Source organism: Rhamphochromis sp. 'chilingali' (genome assembly GCF_963969265.1).
Source record: "Rhamphochromis sp. 'chilingali' genome assembly, chromosome: 18".
In the NCBI taxonomy this organism is placed as follows: domain Eukaryota; kingdom Metazoa; phylum Chordata; class Actinopteri; order Cichliformes; family Cichlidae; genus Rhamphochromis; species Rhamphochromis sp. 'chilingali'.
Window position 1 is genome coordinate 2,286,371 of NC_137945.1, and position 25,803 is coordinate 2,312,173.

The 25,803-nt window shown below is 44.0% G+C and overlaps 1 protein-coding gene and 1 long non-coding RNA gene across 6 annotated transcripts in view; one reads left to right on the plus strand and one right to left on the minus strand.

Annotated features, from left to right (window-relative positions):
- Positions 1-6,027: 6,027 nt before the first annotated feature.
- The window catches only part of LOC308385571 (uncharacterized protein), a 66,802-nt gene continuing 47,026 nt past the window's right edge, over positions 6,028-25,803 (minus strand). For 2 of the 5 annotated variants that reach the window (XM_080864567.1, XM_080864566.1), the window contains 3 exons: positions 17,919-18,024; positions 8,807-9,739; positions 6,028-7,115 (listed from right to left, as the gene is read on the minus strand). In XM_080864567.1, coding sequence (XP_080720693.1) covers positions 6,561-7,115; positions 8,807-9,739; positions 17,919-17,936 — 1,506 coding nt within the window. In that variant the 5' untranslated portion in view covers positions 17,937-18,024 and the 3' untranslated portion in view covers positions 6,028-6,560. The other 3 variants (XM_080864569.1, XM_080864568.1, XM_080864570.1) reach the window with 3 other exon arrangements.
- Positions 21,053-23,601, plus strand: LOC308385594. Its single transcript, XR_013969583.1, has 3 exons — positions 21,053-21,275; positions 21,352-21,661; positions 21,742-23,601. It is a non-coding gene; the product is annotated as an uncharacterized lncRNA (long non-coding RNA).

Sequence of the window (25,803 nt, forward strand, 5' to 3'; positions counted from 1 at the left end):
GAACAACTTGCCAACAGTTACGGCTTGCCTAGACAGGATTTCTTTCGTTTTTTGCAAATACGACACTATATCACTCACAGTACAACCCTTGCTGAGCACCCTGAAGTATCTGATGTTGAGAAGATTTTGTTTAGGCAACAGGTGAAGGTGTCTCTGAGTTCATTTTATCATGTGCTTAATGCTTTGACTACCACTGATGCACAGGGGATTAGAGGTGTGTGGGAGAGGGAACTGTCGGTAACCATAGATGAAGATAAGTGGGATACCGTTTGGTCTCTCGCTAAAAGGATTTCAATTTGTACTCGGACAAGAGCAATCCAACTTAAGATTTTACACAGATTACACGTATCCCCTCACCGCAGACACCTCTTCAGCCGCTCTCTTTCCCCTGTGTGTCTTAAGTGCAAAACTGATGTTGGAACTTTAACTCACTGTTTTTGGTCCTGTTACAAGCTTCAAGAATACTGGGCTGACATTACAGGTGAACTGGGGAAAATCTTCCACGTTGATATAGAGATGGACCCTTTATCCCTGATTCTAGGTCTTCCAAGTGACCGCCTAAAAGCGGCGGCCAACAAAAGATTGTATAACACTCTAACATTTGCAGCCAGGAAAAATATCCTCTTACAATGGATCAACGATAGGACTCCCACTGTCTGTGGCTGGCGCAAAATAATTTTTGAACTGATTCCTCTGGAATACCTCACACACGTTATACACCACAGTGTGGGTCAGTTCTACGGGATGTGGCACCCCTTTTTGGACTATATTGGACCTGACCTTTCCGCTATCTTATTCAAAGGACTACTACGCACGTGATCATCACCCGGGCGCTATAAGACTGACTCACCACCTCTTGTATGTTATATTTTGTGTTTTGTATCTTGTATTATGCCTTATTTAAGAGCTGTTGTGTACGTTTTGTGTTTGTACTGTTTTGTTGTTCAGTGTCTAATGTCGAGACACTGTCTTGTTAAAGGAAAATCTGCAATAAAAACAATGATGAAAAAAAAAAAGATATTAAAGGAAATTTCTAGAGGTCATCGGAGGTCAACCAGCCACCCTGCATTAATTAAATCAAACAAAACTGGTGTTAATCAAGTGTGCTACGTTTGTGCTGGTTTGTGCTGCTAAAATTGTCGTTTGTGCTGGTTCTGCTTAAAGATATTAATGAAAATGTAAAGGCCAAAAGGTTAACCAGCCCCCAAACCCAAATCCCAAATCAAACAAAATTGATATCAACCATTTGTGCTACGTTTGTGCTGCAAAATATTTTGTTTGTGCTGCTATCAAGCATTGGAGGTAGTCCATAAGAGATTACAGGATCACCCCAACCTCAGCAACAGGACCACATTATTGCATTTTACTTTTATTTGCATGATTGTGCAGGGGGGGCGGGCGGGCTTTTGGAAAACAAAGGGAGGCCAAGTGAAAAATGTTTGAGAACCACCGAGTTAACCAACGATCCTCTTCATCGGTTTTATAATTTCCCCTGGGAATTTATTGAAACAAATTGCAACTCCTCCAGACCGATTAGAGCCATGGCTGAAAAGAATCTGATTTCCTGTGTACTCTTCTCATAAGTGATTTTCCACAACCACACAACTGAAATAATTTGGTAATATTGATTCATGCTTACGCTTCTAATTTTTCGCATTCAGTTAATTTACCAAATTAGACGGGGGATTATTCTTGTATTATGTTTAGCTATTGTCTCTGTGGTTTCCACCTTTGATGTTTAAAGTTGCTATATAGGTTGAGCTGTCTCTCATTTGTGCAGGTCACTTTGTTGAGTTATATTTTATACATTGTAGAATCCTGTGTACGGTCCCACTTAATTCTTAAAACAACTTATTTTCGTGATTGTGTATTTTTGAAGTAACCTTGTCTTTTTTGGGGTACAATAAAATCCACATTTTGAGAATTACCCCTGTTACATCCCCTGGCTAGTCTAAGGGTTTTGAAGGGACTCCCTGTCTTCTTGGCCACTGACATCTTAGTATCTTGTTCACCAAGATTTTTCCAATGGTTAAAAGCTGAAAGACTGAGTAACATCACATGGATGTGTACTGAAAGGTTTTGATTTTTATGTTTCTACTGTTGGTGTTTTTTGTCTTTACCTTACCATATAAATGACCTCGAGGTAACTGTTGTTGTGAGTTGAGGTTATATAAATACAATTAAACTGAAATTGAACTAATTTTCTCCTTCATATTAATAATAAACTATTCGTGACATTACCTGTGGATGGATTTTGTTCATTCGGTGCTACTCGTTGAGGTGCAGGTGATGTCGATGGGTGATCAGTAGATCTCTCCAGTGTGTGCCTCATGAGCTGCACATTCAGCAGTCAGTCGTCACTCTGCATTTTGTGCTTTGCGCTCACTGAGGAAACTAATGGTTTTAAATCTTGGATTAAGCAGTGTGGACAGTGACAGCTGAGCTCTCTAGGGTGTAGGGTCTTGTCAAAGGGTTGCAGACATGTTCTTTCCCAGTTGGTTTGCTGTCACATTGGTGGTATTTCCCAGTATTTCCTGAGTCGTATGAAGCAATATTGTTATGAATGGAATGAACATTGACCCCATGACTTTCTTCTGCTGGGACATTTCCACTGTTGCCATTTAAAATAAGTTGATCACTGTGAAGCCAGTGCTGTTTTTTTTCACGGTCCTTAGAAGTGGATTGACTTCTGTTCAGAGTGATGCCAGAACTTCTCAAGGTTCAAGGTTCTTTATTATTTGTCACATGCATAGTTATACAAGTATAACACACAGTGAAATGTAGCCTGACACGCTCCTCGACATGTGCAAAAATTGGGGGCGGGGGGGGGGGGGGGGGGGGGGTGTAGAGGAAGAACATTTTATTTATTTTTATATATATATATATACACACACACATAGTATATACACTGGGTGAATGTGCAGTAGTAGCAGCAAGCAGGTGAATTCTGTACATTAATATGAATAGACATCTGACTATTTTATAGGATAGACAATATAAACATATTTAAAATTAAAGGAATTGAAATGTACATTGTGCCTTGGTTTAGTGTCTGGAAGAGTCCTGTCTCAGTCAATTATAGATGATGTGAGAGGGCGGGTGTGTGTGTTTAGGGCACGGATGGCTTGGGGATAGAAGCTCCTCTTGAGTCTCTCTGTCCTTGCCCGGAAGATGCGGAACCTTCTACCAGATTGCAGAAGTTGGAACAGTTTGTTGCCAGGATGGGACGGGTCCTTCAGTATCTGCGCTGCTCTAGTCCGGCATCTCCTGGTGTAGGTGTCCTGAAGCGGGGGGAGAGCAATCCTGCAGCAGCGTTCTGCTGTATGGATCACTCTCTGGAGAGCTTTTTGGTCCTTCACACAGCTGTTCCCGAACCACGATGTCATGTTCTGTGTGAGGATGCTCTCCACAGCGCCTGTATAGAAAATCCTGAGGATCTTTGGAGAGACCCTGAACTTCCTCAGTTGTCGTAGGTGATACAGGCGCTGCCTAGCCTTTTTGGTCTGGACCTGAATGTGGGCAGCCCATGTCAGGTCTGAGGAGATGTGGACACCAAGATACTTGAAGGACTGCACCCTCTCCACTGGAGCTCCATTGATGATAATGGGCTTGTAGTCTCTGTGCTGACCCCTTCTGAAGTCCACCACCACCTCCTTGGTCTTGCTGACGTTCAGCTGGAGGTGGTTGTCCTGGCACCACGATGCCAGATTCTTCACTTCATCCATGTAGGCCGCCTCATCGTTGTTGGAGATGGCACCCAACACCACTGTGTCGTCAGCAAACTTCACAATGGTGTTGGAGCCATGGGTGGCCACACAGTCTGAAGTGTAGAGGGAGTAGAGCAGTGGCGAGAGGACACATCCCTGAGGTGCTCCTGTGTTGATGGTGATGCTGTTGGAGAAGCACCTGCCCACCCTCACCACCTGAGTTCTGCCAGTGAGGAAGTCTAACACCCATGCACACAGACGGCTGTTAAGGCCCAGATCCCTCAGCTTTGTGAACAGTCTGCAGGGCACTATTGTGTTAAACGCTGAACTGTAATCAACAAACAGCATTCGCACATAGTTACCCTGTTTCTTGTCCACGTGGCTGAGAGTGGTGTGTAGGACGTGGGCGATGGCATCCTCTGTGGATCTGTTGGATCTGTAGGCGAACTGCAGCGGATCTGTGGTGTCTGGGATGGAGGAGGAGATGATGTTCTTCAGCAGCCTCTCAAACACCTTCATTACTACCGAGGTCAGTGCAACTGGCCGGTAATCATTCAGGGATGAGGGTTTGCTGTTCTTGGGCACAGGGATGATGGTGGATCTTTTGAAGCATGTGGGGACCACAGACTTCGCCAGGGACTCGTTGAAGATGTAAGTGAACACACCTGCTAGCTGGTCAGCACAGCAGCGCAGCAGGCGGCCGGTGATGCCGTCTGGCCCCGCCGCTTTCCTTGTGTTCACTCTCCTCAGTGCCGCTCGGACGTCATGCTCCGCGATGCTGGTCACCGGTCTCTCGCTGATGACGTCACTGTCCTCGGTAGTCAGGCGGTAGATAGCATTAGCCGCCTGGCTAACCTCGAAACGGGCGTAGAACCGATTCAGCTCGTTGGTGAATGCAGAGTCGGCGTTGATCGGCGCAGTGTCCCTGGCTTTGTAGTCCGTAATGGTGCGTAGTCCGTGCCACATACTCCGTGTGTCGCCCTGGTGGAAGCGGGACTCCACACGTTCCCGGTACCTGCATTTGGCATCTCTCACCGCGCGCCACACGCCGTATGAGGCCGCTTTGTAGGCGCTCATATCGCCAGTGGCGAGACCCGCGTTGTAGGAGGCGGTCCTGGCGTTTACTGCAGTGCGGATCGATCTGTCCATCCACGGTTTCTGGTTTGGGAATGTGGTGACTCTCGCAGTGGGGATAATCTCCTCCGCTAGCATATTGACGAAGCATACTGCTACTTCCGTAAACTCGTTGATGTCGACTGCGCATGCTCTGAACATGTCCCAGTCTACGTCGTTGAGTGCGTCCTGTAGCGTAGCTTCTGATTGGGCAGTCCACCGTTTTACTTCCTTCGTGGTCACGTCTTCCCTCCGTATGCTTTGTTTATACTGGGGAATGAGGAATATGGCGTTGTGGTCAGACTTCCCAAAAGCCGGGTGTGAGACAGCTTTGTAGCCCTGCTTGTATGGCGTGTAGCAGTGATCCAAAATCCGATCCCCTCTCGTTGGACACGAGACATGCTGGTAAAAGTTTGGCATGACTTGTCTGAGGTTCGCTTTGTTAAAGTCTCCTGCTACAATGAGGGCTGCGCCAGGGTCCTTGTTTTGAAGCGAGCTCAGCACATCATGTAATTCGGACAAAGCCATACCTGTGTCCGCTTGGGGTGGGATGTAGACCGCCGTGGCGATGACTGAGGTGAACTCACGGGGCAGATAGAAAGGGCGGCACTTAATGCCCAGGAACTCCAGATGTGGCGAGCAGCCGCTGGAGAGAGTAGAAATGCTCCTGGCATCACACCACTTTCTGTTTACCATGAAACACACTCCTCCACCTTTGGTTTTGTTCGACTCTGCCGTTCTGTCCGCGCGGAGCACAAAGAATGAATCCGACGGAGTTACGGCCTGGTCCGGCACGGTGGGGGACAGCCATGTCTCCGTGAAGCACAGAATGTTGCAGTCCCTCATGTCACGTTGGAAGGTGACCCTTGCTCTTAGGTCATCGAGCTTGTTCTCCAACTGTCTGCCTCTCATCATATGATTGCTGTAGCATCAAGAAGATGCTGTTCTAGTGCCTGTTTTAGGTCAGCAGTCATGCTTGATCTTAAAATAGGCCACCACTTTCTGTGCAGTTCCTCTAGGCCAGGTGTTAGTGCATGTGCAATGCACACAACATGCCTTATGGATACATGTCTGGCAGTGGCTGTCATATATTTCGCAGCATCATTTAAAAGGCAGATAATCTTTCCCTCAATGGCCCTGTACCATCAGAGACGTCTTAGCAGTTGCAAGGTTACACCTGGAGGACTCATTAACAGGGCACAGTTCAAAATGTTTAGTAGGTTTAATCAGCAATATGCAGACATCTGACAATAAAGAACGTGTGAAGGTGAGTGATTAAACAATGACTTAACTCAGGTATAAGTGCTTCTTCAGAGAAGTCTTTTCTTCAAGGAATAAGGCCTAGGAAGTAGGCTAACAGGTGGCAAGGCACTCAGGTAAGTGCTATTCAGATAAGAGTTAAACAAGAATCAACAACTCTCCTCTCTTATTTTCTATAGGACAAACATTTTCAACATTAAAGTTTCTTTTACAGAATGAAAATCTCTCAAAGAAAAAAGAAAACACTTGATGTGCACATCTATACTTGCAACTTCCCTAGTTTAACATCCAGGATTATTCACTGCAGGTCCAGAAATCAGAGCTACCTCATCAGATCCAAGTGTGACATCAGCTGACACTCTCTACAGGAGACTCCACCTGAACTCTGTGGAGCCTGATCTCAAGGTGTTTAAGTCTGACCCTGAAACCAGAAGAGGATCTTTCTGTCTCGTCAGATTCATTGTGATCCAGCGATTTCAGTCATGCATGATCACGCTGATGTTTGCTCAGAGCAGATAATGAAGTGAATGTCTTTGCACATAGGTAACAGTGAAACAGTTTATTTACAGCGTGGGATCGTTTGTGTGCGGAGTATGAACTGAGATTCTTGAAGCTCTTGTCACACTGGTCACAGCTGAAGTTCCCTTCAATGTGTGTATCTTCATGATCATTACAACGACTTGAATGTGAGAAGCATTTGTCACAGTGTCTGCACTTATATGGTTTCTCTCCTGTGTGGTCTTGTTTGTGTAATGTAAGATGACCTGCAGTGAAGAAAGATGACCCACACTGGTCACAGACGTGGTTTTTAACCCCACTGTGGCAGAGTTTGTGTTTTTTTAATTCACTTGATGTGGGGAATCCTCTCCCACATTCTCTGCAGTAGTTCATTTTTTCTCCAGTGTGTCTGCGTTGATGTAGTTCTAGGCTTCGCTGATGAATGAACGTTTTTCCACAAAGGTCACAGCGAAACTCTTTCCCACCACCACAGCGGTGACAGGGTTGAGAACTGGATCCATCTGTGTCACTCTGCTTCTAAACAAAGAAACAAACACAGTGGAAGTCAGGGAATTCCTTCAACATCCTGAATGTCGCCTGAAAAAGGGGCTTTTGTGTGTGTGTGTGTGTGTGTGTGTGTGTGTGTGTGTGTGTGTGTGTGTGTATTAGGGGTGCAACGATACTCGTATCGATATTGAACCGTTCGATACAGTGCTTTCGGTTCGGTACGCATATGTATCGAACAATACAAAATTTTATTTTATCAACTTTCCTTCTGACGATGCTGTCTGTGTTGAGAGCTCAGTGGATCTGCGCTCGACAGTGCAGCCTAGGCGGAGTAGTTGAACGCAGATTCACTGAGCGCAGGGCAAGCTAGCGAGACAGAAGCTAAGCTCTCCTTGCAACATGGCAAATTGAACCTCCCCCACCCTCATTCAGATCTGGGCTTCGGAACTATTTTGGTTTTCATGTGACGAATGACCCTGAAGGTAAGCGCGTCATGGACTAAAGTAAAACAGTATGTTGGATGTGCCACGCAATGCTCAATTGCATGGGTGGGAGCTAGTGCGTTAGCGCAGTTAGCTCGTTAACGTGTTGACGCCGTCCAGCCCCATGCACGGGGCGATCCGCAGTAGCTCGTTAACGGAGATTTGCCGTGTTGTGGCTTTAACGTCATTTCAACGAGATTAACGCTGACAGCACTAGTAGGAACACAACGAATATGACTGCACATCTACGCTGACATCATCCTAGTGCAAAGACAAGTGGAAGCAGACAAAAACAACAAGCACGCATGCTACAAACTTTACTCGAGTCATTTAGACAGCCGTTAGCACAGGATTCTCCTTATGGGGACCTGATATGTTTAATATGCTGCTGAGAATATAGCCCAGAAGAAGCGTATAGTAGAGCTTTTATTTTGGAAAGAGACATTTCTCTGTAATAAACTCTCTTTTCCAAAGATGAGTGATTTCTCAATCAGATATATTTATTTTTTTATCCCTTTGTTGTTTCAGCAACATTAAATTTAAAAACTGTATTTTTGAGTTAAAATATATATTTATAATTTTAATAAATGACAAATTAAAAAAGCATGAACATTTTTTTTGTATCGAAAAAATATCGAACCGTGACACCAAAGTATCGAACCGAACCGTGAACTTTGTGTATCGTTGCACCCCTAATATGTATGTATTTATGTATATATATAAATTAAAAAAAATAAAATATTACAGTGAGGGGAAGAAATTGGGTTCATGCTTGCAGTTTTGTCTTGGTATACAATATTTGAATAAAAAAACTAAACAAGAAAAGAAAACACTACATTTTTGATAATATTTGTGGTTGTTTTCTTGCATTTCTTGTACTACTTGACCACTAAAGTGGCCCTTCAATGAGATGACAGTGCCAGCAGTGGCCCACAGCTCATTTAAGTCATGTTACGTTATTCGTGCATGTATTTTGTAATCTGTAGCGGAATACATTTTGTGTGACCAATGTTGGTCACACGATACTAACCCCCAAGCTGCTCTCCAATGCATCCATCGGAGTGTGAATGTCTTTTAAAACTTTACTTTTTTCCCAACATCAGGAAAGTTTTGGGAGATCTATTTCAGATTTTCCAAATATTCTTAGATTGACTTTTCCTGTCTCGTTTAAGTTTGAAATGAAACTTAATTTACAAAATACTTCAACAAAAGTGCAAGTGCAAAAAGAAAAATACATACCTCACAGTAAGTGCACTTGTAGAGTTTCTTTCTGGTGTGAATCTGTTTGTGGACTCTCAGGTAACGTGGCGCTTTAAAAGTCTTCTCACACTGGTCACATTTATAAGGTCTCTCCTCAGTGTGGGTAAACATGTGCCGCTGTAAATGGTCGTATGCCACAAAGGTTTTGCCACACTGATCACAGAAGCAAAAATCATTTTTGGTGTGAATGCGTTGGTGAATATTACGGCTGAGTAGCCGACGAAAGGTTTTTCCACAAAAGTCGCAGCTGTACGCCTTAATTCCAGAGTGGGTAACTAGATGACTCCTTAAGCTGCTGCTGTGAGCAAAAGCTTTACCGCACTGATCACAGCTGTACGCCTTAATTCCAGAGTGGGTAACTTTATGACCTCTTAAGCCGCTGCTGTGAGCAAAAGCTTTACCGCACTGATCACAGCTGTATGCCTTAATTCCAGAGTGGGTAACTTTATGACCTCTTAAGCCGCTGCTGTGAGCAAAAGCTTTACCACACTGATCACAGCTGTACGGTTTAACTCCACTGTGGATGAGTTTGTGTGTTTTTAAGCTTGCAGCCAGGGTGAAAGACTTTCCACACTCATCACAGCTGTACGCCTTAACTCCAGAGTGGGTAACTTGATGACGTTGTAAGGTACTACTGCGAGCAAAAGCTTTACCACACTGATCGCAGCTGTACGGTTTAACTCCACTGTGGATGAGTTTGTGTGTTTTTAAGCTTCCAGCCTGGGTAAAAGACTTTCCACACTCATCACAGCTGTACGCCTTAACTCCAGAGTGGGTAACTTGATGATGTCCTAAGTTGCTACTGTGAGTAAACTCCTTCCCACACACATCACAGCTGTATCTTTTCCGTCCCTTTCTTCTGTGAGGTTTGTCGGCCTCCTGAGAGCGCTGACTTCTCGCTCCATGTTGGTCCTGCAGTGACAGAGATACAAACAGAGGCAGTGAGTAAAATGCAGTCGTGGAACAAATGATCACTGCAGTATTACTGAGAGTTAAAAAACTGTCTAATGTCTTGATGCATGCTCAATCATCCATGAAAATAAATCTCCAAAAGTTGATTCTGTCCTGTGGTTTTCCCAATGTTGTAAACCTGCAGTCAGCTGAGACATTTAACCGAGCTAGAAGTTAGCAAGGAGCTAGCTCGCTAGCTTCTATCTAAATATAACATACCATGTTCTGACAGAGATTTATTAAACAAATTAAAACGTACAGCTCTGCTATCACTTGAAACATAAATGAAGACAGGACAGTAAACAGCAGTGACGTTTGTTGGGTTACTGAAGTTGGGCTAGCTGGTGTATAATGATTTGCTATGTGTGATCACTAGTGCAACAAGCTATGTTAGCATAACATAAGCAGTAAAGCTTGACGACGAACACTAATGAGTGGTGGACTTTTTTCCACTCGACAGAAGTTAATGTGAGGGTTCCCAATGGTTAGGAGTAGGGCTGGGCCATATTATACCGTTCACGGTAATACCGGTATAATGTTAGGCAACGATAGGAAAATGAAATATCGCGATAGAATGGGAGTAAAACGCGCATGCGCAGTGCCTTTGTTTTCATACGCACATGGCCGATTGTTGAGTGAAACAGATGAACCAGAATTGGTTTGTAAAAATGGTGCAACTTCCGTGATGTGGAACTGGTTTGGTGTTTGTCCATCAGATACACAACAAAGCACATTTTTTTGCAGAACATGCAAGCAGCCGTTGTTATTGTCATATTTGTCGGACTAAGATGCTCTTAAATCTGGGAGTAATCTGGGTCCTAAACTCCGTATACTTCAGGTCAAACAACACTGCAGCATCACTTAGAGTTAAAAACTGTCTAAATTCTTTCATCTTTAATAAAACGATCAGCATTGCTGCTTTACCAGGTGTAACTATAAAGTTTAACTTCCAGGCATCCATGAAAACAAAAGTTATTACATTTAACGGAGTTAGAAGTTAGCAGGAAGCTAGCGGAAGTTAGCTCGCTAGTTTCGCTAGTTACCTAAGCATGATATTGCATGTTCTGACTGAGAGATTTCTGAAAAAAATCAAACGTACAGCTCTGCTATCACTTCCAACATAAATGAAGACAGGAAACTAAACAGCAGCGACGTTTGCAGGGTTACTGAAGTTGGGCTAGCTGGTATATAATGATGTGCTACGTGATCGCTAGCGACACAGCTATGTTAGCATAACATAAACAGTGAAGCTGGAGGACGAACACTAACACTTTTCCACTTATAAAAGTTAACGTGAAGGTTCTTCATGGTTAGAGACAAATGCAATCGCATGGCAGGATGCTGTAAACGGACCAAACTTCAGTCAGGAGAACAACTGAGATAATCCATCCACAATACGAGGTTAGTCATTAATATACTGCAGCAACATGGGAATAGAGCAGCTGCCAGAGAATTCAACATTAATGAATCAATGGTACAGAAGTGGAGGAAGCAAGAAGAATGAGTTTAATAAAGTTTGATTTATCTGACTGCTTTGTTTCGCTTAATGTGCCTTATAATCCCGTGCACCTTATGGTCCGAAAAATGCGTAATGCACACTGCAGTTTAATGTTGCAAAGCACCTCTTTTTAACTTCAGTGGATATTATACATGGTTATGCTCAGGATATGTCAGCCCATTTCTACTGGAAATGCCTTTTGGTTAAACTGTCAGCAAGGAATTTGCATTTGCACTGTTACATTTTTATAAAGCTTTAATGTACATAAAAACCAGCTTCTTGTTTAAGTGAAAATAAATGGAAGGTTGTCTTTTTGCGCTAGTAATGTTGTGGAGTTGTATTTTGTCTCGCATCAATTATATCGTCGGTTATATCGTTATCGCAAATTTTCAAATATATATCGTGATAAATATTTTTGGCCATATCGCCCTGCTCTAGTTAGGAGTAAATGCAATCGCATGGCAGGATGCTGTAAACGGACCAAACGTCAGGAAGGAGAACAACTGAGATAATCCATCCACTACACAAGGTTAGGCATTAATATACTGCTGCGTGCGCTGGGCTGTAGCTACATCGTAAATGTTTAAAAACTGAGCTTTAAAATGAACAGTGGTAATAAAAACCGTGAGAAGGCGACAGTGATCACTGACTGTTTTTAGGGCCTTGTTGAGATTAAATAGAACAAGATGCAAAGCATTTAAACATGTTAAAAAACACAGCAACCTTATTAAATGCAGAATACTTTGGGCAGGAAGCAGGATTCATCACTGTGGCGCGAATAAGGTACGGCGGGACCACGGAGCAACGTTCAGAGCCAACTTTATTTAATTCATGTCACACCACACCCACACCAACCCCTGAGTCCCCGCGTTTTAACACGGCGGGTGTGATTGCGGATGCTGTGCAGGTGCGTCCGCACGGCACCGCAAACCACGCCCCACCACATACCCCCATCCCCCGATTGAGGCCGGGGAGCAATCTGGCCGAACCTACTCCCCCCCCGCGAACTGGGGCGAGACTCGGCCCAAAACATCGGCGCCCCAGCCCCTGGCCAAGCGACGGGGAAGCGTCCATTCTGGTGGCCGCCCGCGCATCCAGCGGCAACGGCGAAGCTGGTCCGGAGGTCGGCCGCGTAGCAAGCGGACACGGCCCCACAGGCATGGCCGTGAGCTCCTGTACACAGGCGGCTGGGCAGACGTCAGGCGCACAGAATCGACTGGTGGCAGCGAGGCTGGACTAGCCAGTCCGCCGACCCCCGGCTTAGCGGGGCTGTCCCGCTCCTCTGCCTCCAACTCCGGCTGCGCAGGCTGCCCTGGAGCAGGGACCTCCGTCTCCTCGCACAGCTGCTCCGCCACCGCCTCCGCCACTCCCGTTTGGAGCGGCTCCCCGCACTGCGCCTCCGCCTCCAGCAGGCACAGCCCCTCGTCCACCTCTGGGTGGAGCGACTCCTCTTCCTCCGGCAGGTGTAGACCCTCGCCCGCCTCGTCCTCCGCCTCTGATTGGAGCGGCTCCTCCACCGCTCCCGGCAGGAGCAGCCCTTCACCCGGCTGCTCCTCCTCCTCCGGCAGGCTCGGACCCCCACGTGACTCGTCCACCACCTCCGGCTGCCGAGGTTCCCCACACGGCTCCTCCACCGCTTCACTGTCCTCGGGACACACTTGTGGGGGTGGCGCCCAGGCCCAGAGCAGCGCCACCAGCTCCCCAATCCTTTCCAGGTGGCGCTCGGACCGGTCCTGCAGCTCTTCCTGCTGGCGACGCACCTCCACCGCCTGCTCCCGCTGGGCGGCCGCCATTTCGGCCACCCTCCGGGCCAGCTCCTCCATTCCCTGGCTCCGATACAGACCCGCCGTGCCGCCTCCTGGGTTTCAGCACCAATGTGGCGTGAATAAGGCACGGCGGGACCACGGAGCAACGTTCAAAGCCAACTTTATTTAATTCACGTCACACCACACCAACCCCTGAGTCCCCGTGTTTTAACACGGCGGGCGTGATTGCGGATGCCGTGCAGGTGCATCCGCGCGGCACCGCAAACCACGCCCCACCACAATCACATTATCACTTAAAGACTGGATACTGATCATGAGGCTAACAAGGGCTTCCCAGAGAACATCTGGATTAACACATACGGCTTCAAAGTTTTGGTGCTTTACAACAAACCTTCTCAGTCACCGTTGCCATTGGCAAGCAGTAGGCGCATAGACACCAGTAGTTTTCCCTCACTCTCTCGTCCTCGTGTGACAGATTGTGTTCATCTTCATCTAAACTAAGTGCTGGTTGACTATTTTCATTATCTCACTCGGTTCGCTCTGGTGTGAACTGGAAAGGTTGAACAGAAGCCATTTCCAGTGCGCTGCAAACTTGAACTGGATGCGGTACAACTGTATGACGTCCCTACCCAGAGTGCATTGAGAAGTAAATAACAATGGCGGCCTACTGGTAAATCTGTTTTATATAAAATGTGCTTAAAAGGAAAACATTTGGCGTATTTTAATAAGACATATTTTATTGAAGGCACAATACATATTTTAGCGCAAACATGTCTTAATAGCTGGGGTTCCCTTTAACATCTGCAGGAAGCTCTGAGTAGGGCTGGGCCATATCATACCGTTCACGGTAATACCGGTGTAATTTTGGGCAACGATAGGAAAATGAAATATCACGATAGAATATGGGTAAAACGCACATGCGCAGTACCTTTGTTTACATACGCACATGTGTACATACGCACATGGCAGCGATGCAGAATGAGAAGAGTGAAAGTGGATCGTTGAATAAAAACGGATGAACCAGAACTGGTTTGTCAAAATGCTGCAGCTTCACTGGAACTGGTTTAGCTTTCGTCCGTCAGATACACAACAAAGCACTATTTTTGGTAGAGCATGCTAGCGGGCCGTCGTTATTACCATGTTGTTTGGAAAACACGGCACACTTAAAATCAATCCTTTGATTTTTCTGAAAGTCGACAGAGCCCCTTATAATCCCGTGTGCCTTATGTATGAACTCTGGTTGTGTTTACTGACCTCGAAACGATTTTATGTACACGGCGCTCGAAAATCTGTCAAATGTTTCAGTACGACTTTGCTAAGCTACGAAGCCGCACCGCTTGATGGATTGTCGGAGCATTACGGCTATCGTAGGCGGAGCCTCGTGGAGTGATATGTACTGTGCTTCAACATAATGTTACCGTATTGTGTGTGTATGACCTCTTTTTAAGTTTTGTGGATATATTACATGGTTATGCTGAGGATATGTCGGCCAGTTTCCACTGGAAATGCCTTTTGGTTAAACTGTCAGCAAAGAATTTGTATTTGCACTGTTAAATTTTTATATAACTTTAATGCACATAAAAAACCAGCTGCTTGTTTAAGTGAAAATACATTGATGGGTTTGTTTGGTTTTTTTGCACTAATAAAGTTGTGGAGTTGTAAAGTATTTTGTCTAGTGTCAATTATATCGTAATCGCTCATTTTCAAATGTATATCGTGATAAATATTTTTGGTCATATCGCCCTGCTCTAGCTCTGAGGATGTTTTACTAGTCGCTGGTTGCTGGAGTACTTTTCTATGCCACGGTGTGCAGGGGGAGCAGCACAGGCACCAAAGGCACCCGCGGCTGCCTTTGGTGGTGCAAAATGTTTCGTCGACACTGTTGTGTTTGTTGGGGAGAAAACACAACATACAGCACTTAATAGTCACACTACTAGCGATCGAAGATTTATGTAAATTTAACAAGCTGAATGCATTCTGTACTGTACAGGAGACACGGCACAAGATTGATTGACAATGGTCCTCAGCCAATCAGGAACATAATGGGCTGCAAAAAAAGAAAAAAAAGAAGGAAAATTGCACAAATAAAAAAAATAAATCTGCGAAGGTGAACCGCATTATAGCGAGGGACCACTGTATTGAAGAAATACTGATCACCGGGGAAAATCTCTTACTTTACGAAAAAAATGTGAGTTTAACTGATGATATTGCTGTTTCGATGGGTGCTGATACAATTCAGAGTTGATACGCCATTTTCAGGGTCAAATTCAAGCACTTTTTATGCACTTTCAAGGTCCATTTTCAAGCTTTTCCAGCAAGTAAAAAAAGAATGCATGTTTCACTTTGTATCATCTGAGTAAGACCATGTGAAAATTAAAATAAACCATCAGTGTTATGGCCCTGTCCATAACAAGTTTTGGAGGCCAGTGTCAGGTCTGCTGCTGCTGTCAGTGGCTGCCCCGGGACAACTGCTGGTGAGGGATTTGAAGAAGATCACATGGCCAGGGGACCAATCAGCAGCCGTCAGCTCATCCACTCCGGGGCCTGCAAAGACTTAAAGGCACAGACAACAACAGCCACCAAAACAGATTATGGACAGGGCCATAACACCCCCCTTCCCAAGACCAAACATCTCCCCTAAAGATGTTTGGCGCTTAGGGGTTCCCGGGTTCAAACCCTATGTGAAATCAAACATCAAACAAAAGACAAGCGCTACACCTAACTCCCTAACTGAAATAAACAGGAGAAAACAACCTCGGCCGGTTGAGGCGACTGGAGGTTTGGTGGTGGATGCGGGAGCAGAAGCTGCTGCAACCATCCCACAAGCTGCCAGTGGACGGGTGTCGCCAGGGGCGGAGGCTCCTGCTGCCATTCAGATCCCAAACGTTAGCCCAGCCGAACAATCAACAGGATTGGTTACGGAGGATCTTGGGCTCGCCCTTCGCCTGAAAGAGGTGGAGCTTGCGACTAAGTCCAAAGAAGTTGAGCTTATGCATCTCCGCATAAGGGCTATGGAGCTGGATCCTTCCCGACAGCGCAATGTTACCTCTACCCCAGTGAGTAAAATTGTGAATAAATCTTCTGATTCGTTCTCCTCTGACCAATTTGATGCAAGCAGGCAAATTGCTTTAGTGCCACCTTTCAGAGAAAGTGAAGTTGACTCTTACTTTAATGCCTTTGAACGCATCGCAACCACTTTGAAATGGCCCAAGGATGTGTGGAGTTTGTTGCTGCAGTGTAAATTGGTGGGGAAAGCACAGGAAGTGTGTGCGAGCTTGTCTATTGATGACAGCCTGGATTATGAAATTGTGAAATCCACTATTTTAAGGGCTTATGAGCTAGTTCCAGAGGCATATCGCCAGAGGTTTCGGTCGTGTGAAAAATCTGCCAACCAAACACATGTAGAGTTTGGTCGGCAGATTTTTCACACATTTCACTTGGGGTTACATGTTTGATTTTTGGGTGGGGGGGGAATGTTACGTTTCGGTGTTGTCAGTGTTTTGTTTTTGCGTGACTGTCATGTGTTTCCTGTTTTACTTTGAAGGTCTGTTGTTATCTTAGTGTGTTCAGTTTACGCTTCCTTGTCTCGTCAGGTCTAATTTGCCCCAGCTGTGTTTCCCTCCTGTGGTCCATTCCCTGATTGCTCCTTCTAGGTATTTAAGCCCTGTGTGTCAGTTGGTCATGGTCGCGATCTCCCCCGTGTTGTAAATAGTTTGGTGTTTTGTTGTAAATAAATAAATAGTCTGTTGTAAATAGCTGTGAATGGGTTTGTTAATATTTTCGTTTGAGACACCTTCGTTTTGGGATTTTGGTGGAGCGCTTTAGTTTTTTTCTCGTGTGTTTTTCTTATTTTTATTTTCATACGTTGCACGCCGGTTGCCTAGGCCGGGGTGTAACAATCAGGTTGATTTAAACCCCTTTATTTCCCTTTGGTTAAAACATAGAAAAATGCAACACACAAAAATACTGAAAAAGGTAATTCCCAATAACACCTACTGTAAAATGTTTAACCACGTTGCTGTCTGTATTATTGTTGAAGTCCTAATTGATCACCTCTAAAGTGTTTGTGCTAATAACATCATGTACAGTCAGACAGGCATGGAGAACAGCACTGACTGGGAGGCTTTGAACAGATGACACATTCAATTCAACATATAAGACTTTAAGAACGCACAAGCATCTACATAAAATCTATTAATCTGTCATCTGTGATATTATTATGTACAATTATAATGTATTGCTCATCTCCCTTAAATAAATAGGCATCATTAAAGTATGAAATATTCATATATAAAAACATATAAATGTGTCTCAGTGGGTGATAGTGCCCCACAGGCCTCAGTGTGAGCTTGAAGCCATTTATAATCTGTAAGTTGTTTAATGTGTAGGTGCTCACGACAAACAGATTTTGAATGAAAGCCGGGTAACTGAAGGCTGAATTGTGAGCACACACGTATTGTGTGTGTCCATCTTACGCTCTGTTAATTTTTTAATATAACAATAACAGTGCAACTAGGGCTGTGCAATATAACCAAAATCTCATATCCCGATATGACACATGTCTCATAACAATAACGATATATATCACAAATGTGCATTTTCTGTAAATTCTTTGAATTTCACACAAGTCGACTTAAAGTTTAAGGTTCATTTCGATGGCTCTTTTTTGCCTCTAAACTTTCTCTGTACCCTTTCATGTGATTCTTCCATAGGTGGGAGAAGAAAAAACAAATACTGCTATAAACAGCGCATTTTGCGACACCACGAAACAAACAATAGTGTATAATATGAAACGATAGATGTTTTTATATCGTTCATCTAATATGCATTTCATCATGTTGCACAGCCATAGATGTAACTGAGATATTTTTCTCACCTCCTGTGTTGAAGTCATTGTTTCCTCTGTAGTGGCTGAGCTGAGTCCAAATGGCTGAAACTGTTCCTCTGCTGCTCCACCAGACTCTTCTCCTCCTGTTACTCAGCTGGGACACAAAAGTATAGATATGTATTTTATCCCTGACAAGAAGAAGCAGAGCAAATAAACATTACTACACTCAGTGACAACAATACCTATGAAGCTTCAAGGTGAAACCCCAGAAGCAACTACAAAAAGAAAGTCATCAGCTGCCTACAAGAACTTGAAAAAGCCACTGAGCTCCCTGCATACCACCACCTTTACCCGGTGGATGCTGCACCCTGTATATATGAACTTCCATAGACACACAAAGAAGGAGTCCCACTCAGGCTCATTGGTAGCAGCATAAAGTCACATATTTTAAATACAACAAGGGTTTCTACAGACACAAACATGGATGTGCTGTGAGCTCCCCAGTGTGTCCCATTGTAGCCAAACTTTACATGGAGGAAGTGGAAAGAAAGGCTCTTGGCTCTTTAACAGGGACAGCACCGAGTTACATGATAGAGTGAAACAGGGTCTCACAAAGGTTTCACTCAGGACCTGCTGACACACACATTTTTCCACACATTGGCTCTTGTGATAAGATCAATGGTCAACAGTGGGTTGACGACCCTTTCAGTTGACAACCCCCACAAGGGTTTAAATGCCTGGGACTCTCCACCATTTGATTTTAGAACTGAAAAAGCCACTTTTGGATGAGAGGTGAAACGTTTAAAAAAGCTTACAGACGTCCAGTCACTTTCTTTCTAAGATCTTGGACTCAGAACAAAAGCTGTCCAGCTTTGTGTGTCTGTCAAAATGCTTTTTACAAATCCTGCTGGAATCAGTGTTGTTACAGCTGCAGTCAAAGCAAGATGGAAACAATGAAGAAGGAAAGTTCAAATCTACTCAGACTAAATGTCTTCAGTCAGTGTGTCAGCCTCCAGTTAACAACAGTGGTGAGAAACTGCACTACTGAACCTCCACTGACTGAGTAACTGTAGTTTGGTGCTTCATCAGAACTTCATGGCAGGAAGTGTTTCAGAGTGGGGACAGAGACAGTTGCAAAGTTCAGCTTTAGTGAGGCTAAACTCCAAAACCTGTTTTCAGCTAATGACTCTGCTTCTGTCTGGAAAACAATCAGACGGTGAACCAACCACAGACCTAAAGACCCCACTGCACCAACCATTCACAGCTGAACAGCTCCTGCTGCGGATTCTACCAATAATGACGTGATCACAGTCTCTCCACCCTCCTTGGGTTCTCTCTCCATAGATGTATGAAAATACTGCAGCAGATCGCTCTGACTTCCTGTTATCACTTCAAATAGAAATGAGGCTGTAGAGGTTTGGTGCAGGCAGAAAAACAGCTGCAGGGACAATGAAAAGACTTTTCTGCTCCAACTTCTCCCAGCATGCTGAGCTAATGATTAGTTGGTGTTTTTCTCCAAACACTCTCTCACTCTTCTCTCAACGTGTTCACAATAAACTGTGAACAGACACCGAGGAGAGCAGCAGAAGACCTCATTCAGGAGCTAAACTCAACATGAACTGAACTCACAGTAAAGTTAGCTCGGTGCTTACCTTTAGATGAGCCCACAAACCGAGAGAAACTCCGCGATGAAGCTGCAACTCTTTCCAAACACAGGAAACAGATCAGGGAGCAGAGACCCACGTGGTTCACGCTGATCTCAGCTACGATCCAGGAGACAAGGGTGGGCAGATCGATGCAGATATCGATCAGGACGTTGGTAGTGGTTTATGATCGATACTTTAGTTTGTTTCTCTCCTCTTAGTCCACTACTTTACTTGCGTTTCATGCAAAATCATCTCTCTCTGCTCGACTCCTCTTTTGCACAGACAAATGACTCCGCCCCTTCTTCCTGATCTGCTGTGGTTTGTTACTGTGCGATCACGTGACTCGACGGCAGATTTGTGTTACCGCGGTGTCGGTGGAGTTTAATAAACTCGGCCGTCTGCCATAAATGTTCCCTGTTCAATATCATGTGATTCTATAATAGACTGTGTCTATTTTGCTTTTTTATACGAACCCCCTGACATTGTGTTTGCTATTTTGTATCTGTATATCTGTATTTTGTGCTTTGTCAATAAAACGTATTCAAACCCCCCCCCCCCCCCCCCCCCCCAAAAAAAAAAAACCTCGGCCATCTGCTCCTTGCTATCTAAAATATTAGTGATGGGATTTCCGACTCTTTTTAGAGAACCGGTTCTTTCGGTTCGACTCACTAAAAAGAACCGGCTCTTTCGATTCCAAACCGAGTCTTCGGGTTGCTTTGTTGCTTTAATTAATTTATTATTAACAATAATATAAAATTATGCACAAAAGGAATTACTAATGTAAAAAAAAGTGGTCTTAGAGACAAAACACGTATAAACTCCAAAACACATTTCTAGCATGAACTGAACTTCCAAGACAGAGCTACCTAGATCACTTAAATTACACAATTGAAAGCATGAAAGCATGTGTGTATTATTTGTGTATTTATACACACACATTCATATATAGTCAAATAATTAAAAAAAAAGTTCATTTACCTAGGTAAATGAACTTTTTAAATTTTTAAATTATTTGAATATATATGAGTGCTTCTTTTGAGTGTATTCATATAATTATTACTTTTTTCTCTTTACACCTGGTTTTGTGTGTTCATGTTCTGGGCCCTGTTTCAGGAAGCCGGTTTAGTGGAAAAACTGAGTAAGTATACCCTGAGTTAACGAAAACTCTGGGTTTTCGGTTTCACAAAGCGAGTTCAGCTGCAGCCTGAGTGAGTCACTATGACGACACACTCCGTGAAGCTAACCTGCCCCCTAGCAGGTTTACTACAACTAACCCTGACTGTCTCCGCCCCTTTGTCGGAAACCTGACAGTAGGAAGTGTCGGACATGGCGTGCCACTTCCTTGAAGAGCCAGTAGATGTTGAAGCCCAAATTCTCCGCAGAGCTCTCCGCCGGGAGAGAGTGATCAGAGCGCGTTTGGACATTTTATCATTTCCTGATGATTGTCTGTGCGAACGTTACCGTTTCTCAGCACAATCTATAATTTATTTGAATAACATCCTCAGGCCATATATTACGCATGCGACACATCGCGGACATGCTCTCAGTTCATTGCATATTATTTGTATTGCACTTCGGTTTCTTGCAAACGGGAGCTTTCTGTATAATATTGGTGACGCTGAGCACGTTTCCAAGGCTACCGTCTGTCGGGCAGTCAGGAATGTTACAGTTGCACTGAAACGTCTCCTGTACTCGTTTGTGGTGTTCCCCGGTCATAGACCCACAAGATTTATCAAAGAGGGATGCCACAAAATTGCAGGTATCAGGATGACCAAAACTTAATGTATGATGTGGTGATACTTGAACTACTACTTAAATTGCACATTTATTTTCAGGGTTCCCAGGCGTGATTGGCTGTACAGATGGCACTCACATTCCAATCATTGCTCCTTCAGTAAATGAAGGAGACTATGTGAACAGGAAGTCTTTCCACAGCATTAATGTACAGGTACATAGTTCCCTGTAGCATTTCAAACTAACAAATTATTTCATCATAGTAATGGATGCTAATTTGTGTTCTCTGCACTGTGAAGATCATATGTGATGCTGCCAACATTATCACAAATGTGGAAGCCAAGTGGCCAGGCTCTGTCCATGACTCACAAATATTCCGTGAATGTACACTGAGCACAAAATTTGGACATGGTGAGTTGAGAATACTTTAAAATATATAAAGACCAATTGCTTCAGGGACATTTGAACTTAAGTGTACCCTTCTGTCTTAGGAGAGTTCACTGGCTACTTGCTTGGTGATAGGGGGTATCCATGTTTACCCTATTTGCTTACCCCTTACCCTGACCCTGAACCGGGCCCACAGCAGCGATATAATCTGGCTAATTGCAGGACAAGAGCCAGAATTGAAATGACTATCGGAATGCTTAAGGCCCGGTTCCAGTGCCTGCAAAGACTCAGGGTCACCCCAGAAAGGGCATGTGACATTATTGTGGCATGTGTGATTCTTCACAACATTGCCACAATTAGAGGAGAACACTGTCCTTCTGAACCAAACATCAGCAGTGATCCAAACCATGAACATCCTGACCCTCCCACGGACATACAAGATGGAAGCGCAGTCAGAGACACCATATGTCACAATCATTTCCTTTGACCCATCACCTCAACATGTTGAAAGAAGAATAAACAGATTTTTTGTTCAACTGGCTTTATTGGTCGCCTGTGTTTCCTGTACACAAAGTATTAAAAGATGTAAACCTCATAAAGTGTCTCTGTTGCTTCCTCCTCTGTAACAGCTGTCAATGTTTCTTCATTATTTTCCTGTAGTAAAGAAATAAACAACATTGCTGTTCTACTGTAAACTCATATAATCTGTGGAGTATTACTCACAACTGCATGTTGGTCTGGCTCAACAGGAGGCTGCACCAGATGCAGTACACCATCACCATCAACTGATAGAATATGAGGTTTATACAGGTCACTTATAACTTACAAGGGACCAAATGGCAATTAACAAACATACCAATCACCTTACACTTCATTGTCATTATGCTCTCAAAGACAACCAAGACTGAGGGAAGGCAAAATCAGTAGGAAAATAACTTCACTACAAAATAATCCATTATGGTAAAGAGTTTATCAAATGAATGAGTAGCACTGCAAAGGTGACTGTGAAGAAAGGATGTATGCACATCATGTATTATTTTGAATTTACCCCTTATGTAGGCACTTGTGTCTTGCGGGGTTATTGACTCAGAGGATGTCCCCGCAGAGATGCCTTCGGCCACAGGGCGCCCACTGTTTTGGCTGAGGGCCAACTGCTCAGCCTCTGTGAGTGGTGGTGGTGGAGGACCCCCACCTGTTTTTCGGGCCTCCGCTTTTTTTCTGTTGGCTATAACGGGCCACATTTGAGCATACAGAGTAAGCAAATATGTACTTGTAATGTGCTCAGATAATTTCAATAAGTGCTTACAGAGGGGAAATTAATGTAGCCTCTAACTGCAATTGATTTACATCGGACAAACAGACCAAGCACTATGGCTCATAATACAATTACACCTTACCTGTTTGGACTATATTTTTATATTTCATTTTTACTTGCTGCCAGGAACGTTTGGGGCCTGTTGGGTTGCACCTGCGCTCACATCACATCACAAAATAAAATGTATAAAATAACAAATAAAATAACATATGATAAAATAACGTGTTAAATGGGTGGAAATCCCTCGATCAATGTTTATATTAACACTCACGCATTGACTCTGTCGGCTATGTTTTGCCATGCATGCTCTCTTTCTTTTGCAGCTGAGGCTGTGTTACTTTTTTCCGCGGAATTTGCATGTTATCAGCATATGCTGCCATCAGAATTTCGGCCTCAAGCGCTGTGAAATACATTGACCGCGCCTTCTTTCCCTCCGTCTCCATGGTGACTCGCTTAATCTGTGCTCCGCTTATCAGGGCTTTATGTATCCTCGTCCGCGCGCTTCACTTGGGGTTAAAGCAACTCCGCGTTGACTGAACTAATTGTTATCAGCCTTTCTGAAACCGAATATTCCGAGTTGGACAGTTCGGGGTTACTCAACCGTGAGTGTCGTTTTTCACTCTGAGTTTTCCAAACCGGCTTCCTGAAACAGGGCCCTGGGCCCTATTTCAGGAAGCCGGTTTAGTGCAAACTCTGAGTAAGTATACCCTGAGATAACGAAAACTCTGGGTTTTCGGTTTCACAAAGCGAGTTTAGATTAATTCTGAGTGAGTTACTATGACGACACACTCCGTGAAGCTAACCTGCCCCCTAGCAGGTTTACTTCAACTAACCCTGACGTTCTCCGCCTCTTTGTCGGAAACCTGACTGTAGGAAGTGTCAGACATGGCGTGCTCCTTCCTTGAAGAGCCAGTAGATGTTGAAGCCCAAATCCTCCGCAGAGCTCTCCGCCGGGAGAGAGTGATCAGAGCGCGTTTGGACATTTTATCATTTCCTGATGATTTCCTGTGCGAACGTTACCGTTTTCCAGCACAATCTATAATTCATTTGAATAACATCCTCAGGCCTAATATTGCTCATGTGACACATCGCGGACATTCTCTCAGTTCTGTACATATTATTTGTATCGCACTTCGGTTTTTTGCAAACGGGAGCTTTCTGTATAATATTGGTGACGCTGAGCACGTTTCCAAGGCTACCGTCTGTCGGGCAGTCAGGAATGTTACAGTTGCACTGAAACGTCTCCTGTACTCGTTTGTGGTGTTCCCCGGTCATAGACCCACAAGATTTATCAAAGAGGGATGCCACAAAATTGCAGGTAGCAGGATGAACGAAACTTAATTCATGATGTGGTGATACTTGAACTACTACTTAAATTTTACATTTATTCTCACGGTTCCCAGGCGTGATTGGCTGTACAGATGGCACTCACATTCCAATCATTGCTCCTTCAGTAAATGAAGGAGACTATGTGAACAGGAAGTCTTTCCACAGCATTAATGTGCAGGTACATAGTTCCCTGTAGCATTTCAAACTAACAAATTATTTCATTATAGTAATGGATGCTAATTTGTGTTCTCTGCACTGTGAAGATCATATGTGATGCTGCCAACATTATCACAAATGTGGAAGCCAACTGCTCAGCCTCTGTGAGTGGTGGTGGTGGAGGACCCCCACCTGTTTTTCGGGCCTCCGCTTTTTTTCTGTTGGCTATAACGGGTCACATTTGAGCATACAGAGTAAGCAAATATGTACTTGTAATGTGCTCAGATAATTTCAATAAGTGCTTACAGAGGGGAAGTTAATGTAGCCTCTAACTGCAATTGATTTACATGGGACAAACAGACCAAGCACTATGGCTCATAATACAATTACACCTTACCTGTTTGGACTATATTTTTATATTTCATTTTTACTTGCTGCCAGGAACGTTTGGGGCCTGTTGGGTTGCACCTGCGCTTACATTACATCACAAAATAAAATGTATGAAATACAAAATAAAATATAATAAAATAACGTGTTAAATGGGTGGAAATCCCTAGATCAGTGTTTAAATTAACACTCACGCATTGACTCTGTCGGCTATGTTTTGCCATGCATGCTCCCTTTCTTTTGCAGCTGAGCCTGTGTTACTTTTTTTCTGCGGAATTTGCATGTTATCGGCATATGCTGCCATCAGAATTTCGGCCTCAAGCGCTGTAAAATACATTGACCGCGCCTTCTTTCCCTCCGTCTCCATGGTGACTCGCTTAATCTGTGCTCCACTAATCAGGGCTTTATGTATCCTCGTGCGCGCGCTTAACTTGGGGTTAAAGCAACTCCGCGTTGATTGAACTAATTGTTATCAGCCTTTCTGAAACCGAATATTCCGAGTTGGACAGTTCGGGGTTACTCAAAGTCAAGTCAAAGTCAAAGTCAACTTTATTGTCAATTCTGCCACATGTACAGGACATACAGAGAATAGAAACTTCGTTACTCTCAATCCCTAGATAAAATAGAAAATGAACATTTAAATATAAGAGTGATTAAAAATGCAAGTAAAATATTTTAAAGTAAAAAAAATAAAATAATATAATACAATTTTACATATAACAAGAAAGCTATACAATATACAATATAAGGGTAAATGACATTGAGTGCAAACCAGGCAGAGTAGTGCAAATAGGCAAATAGTGCAAATGGAGATTTAGTAATGTACGGTATGAGATAGTGTAACACAAAGTCTTATGAGGTAATGGCAGTCCAATGCTCCACAAAGTGACTGGTAACTGGTGCAGGCCAGTGAGTGAGTCAGAGAGTGTGTGTGTGTGAGTGTGTGTGACAGAGTTCAGTGAGACCGTGGAGGAGAGAG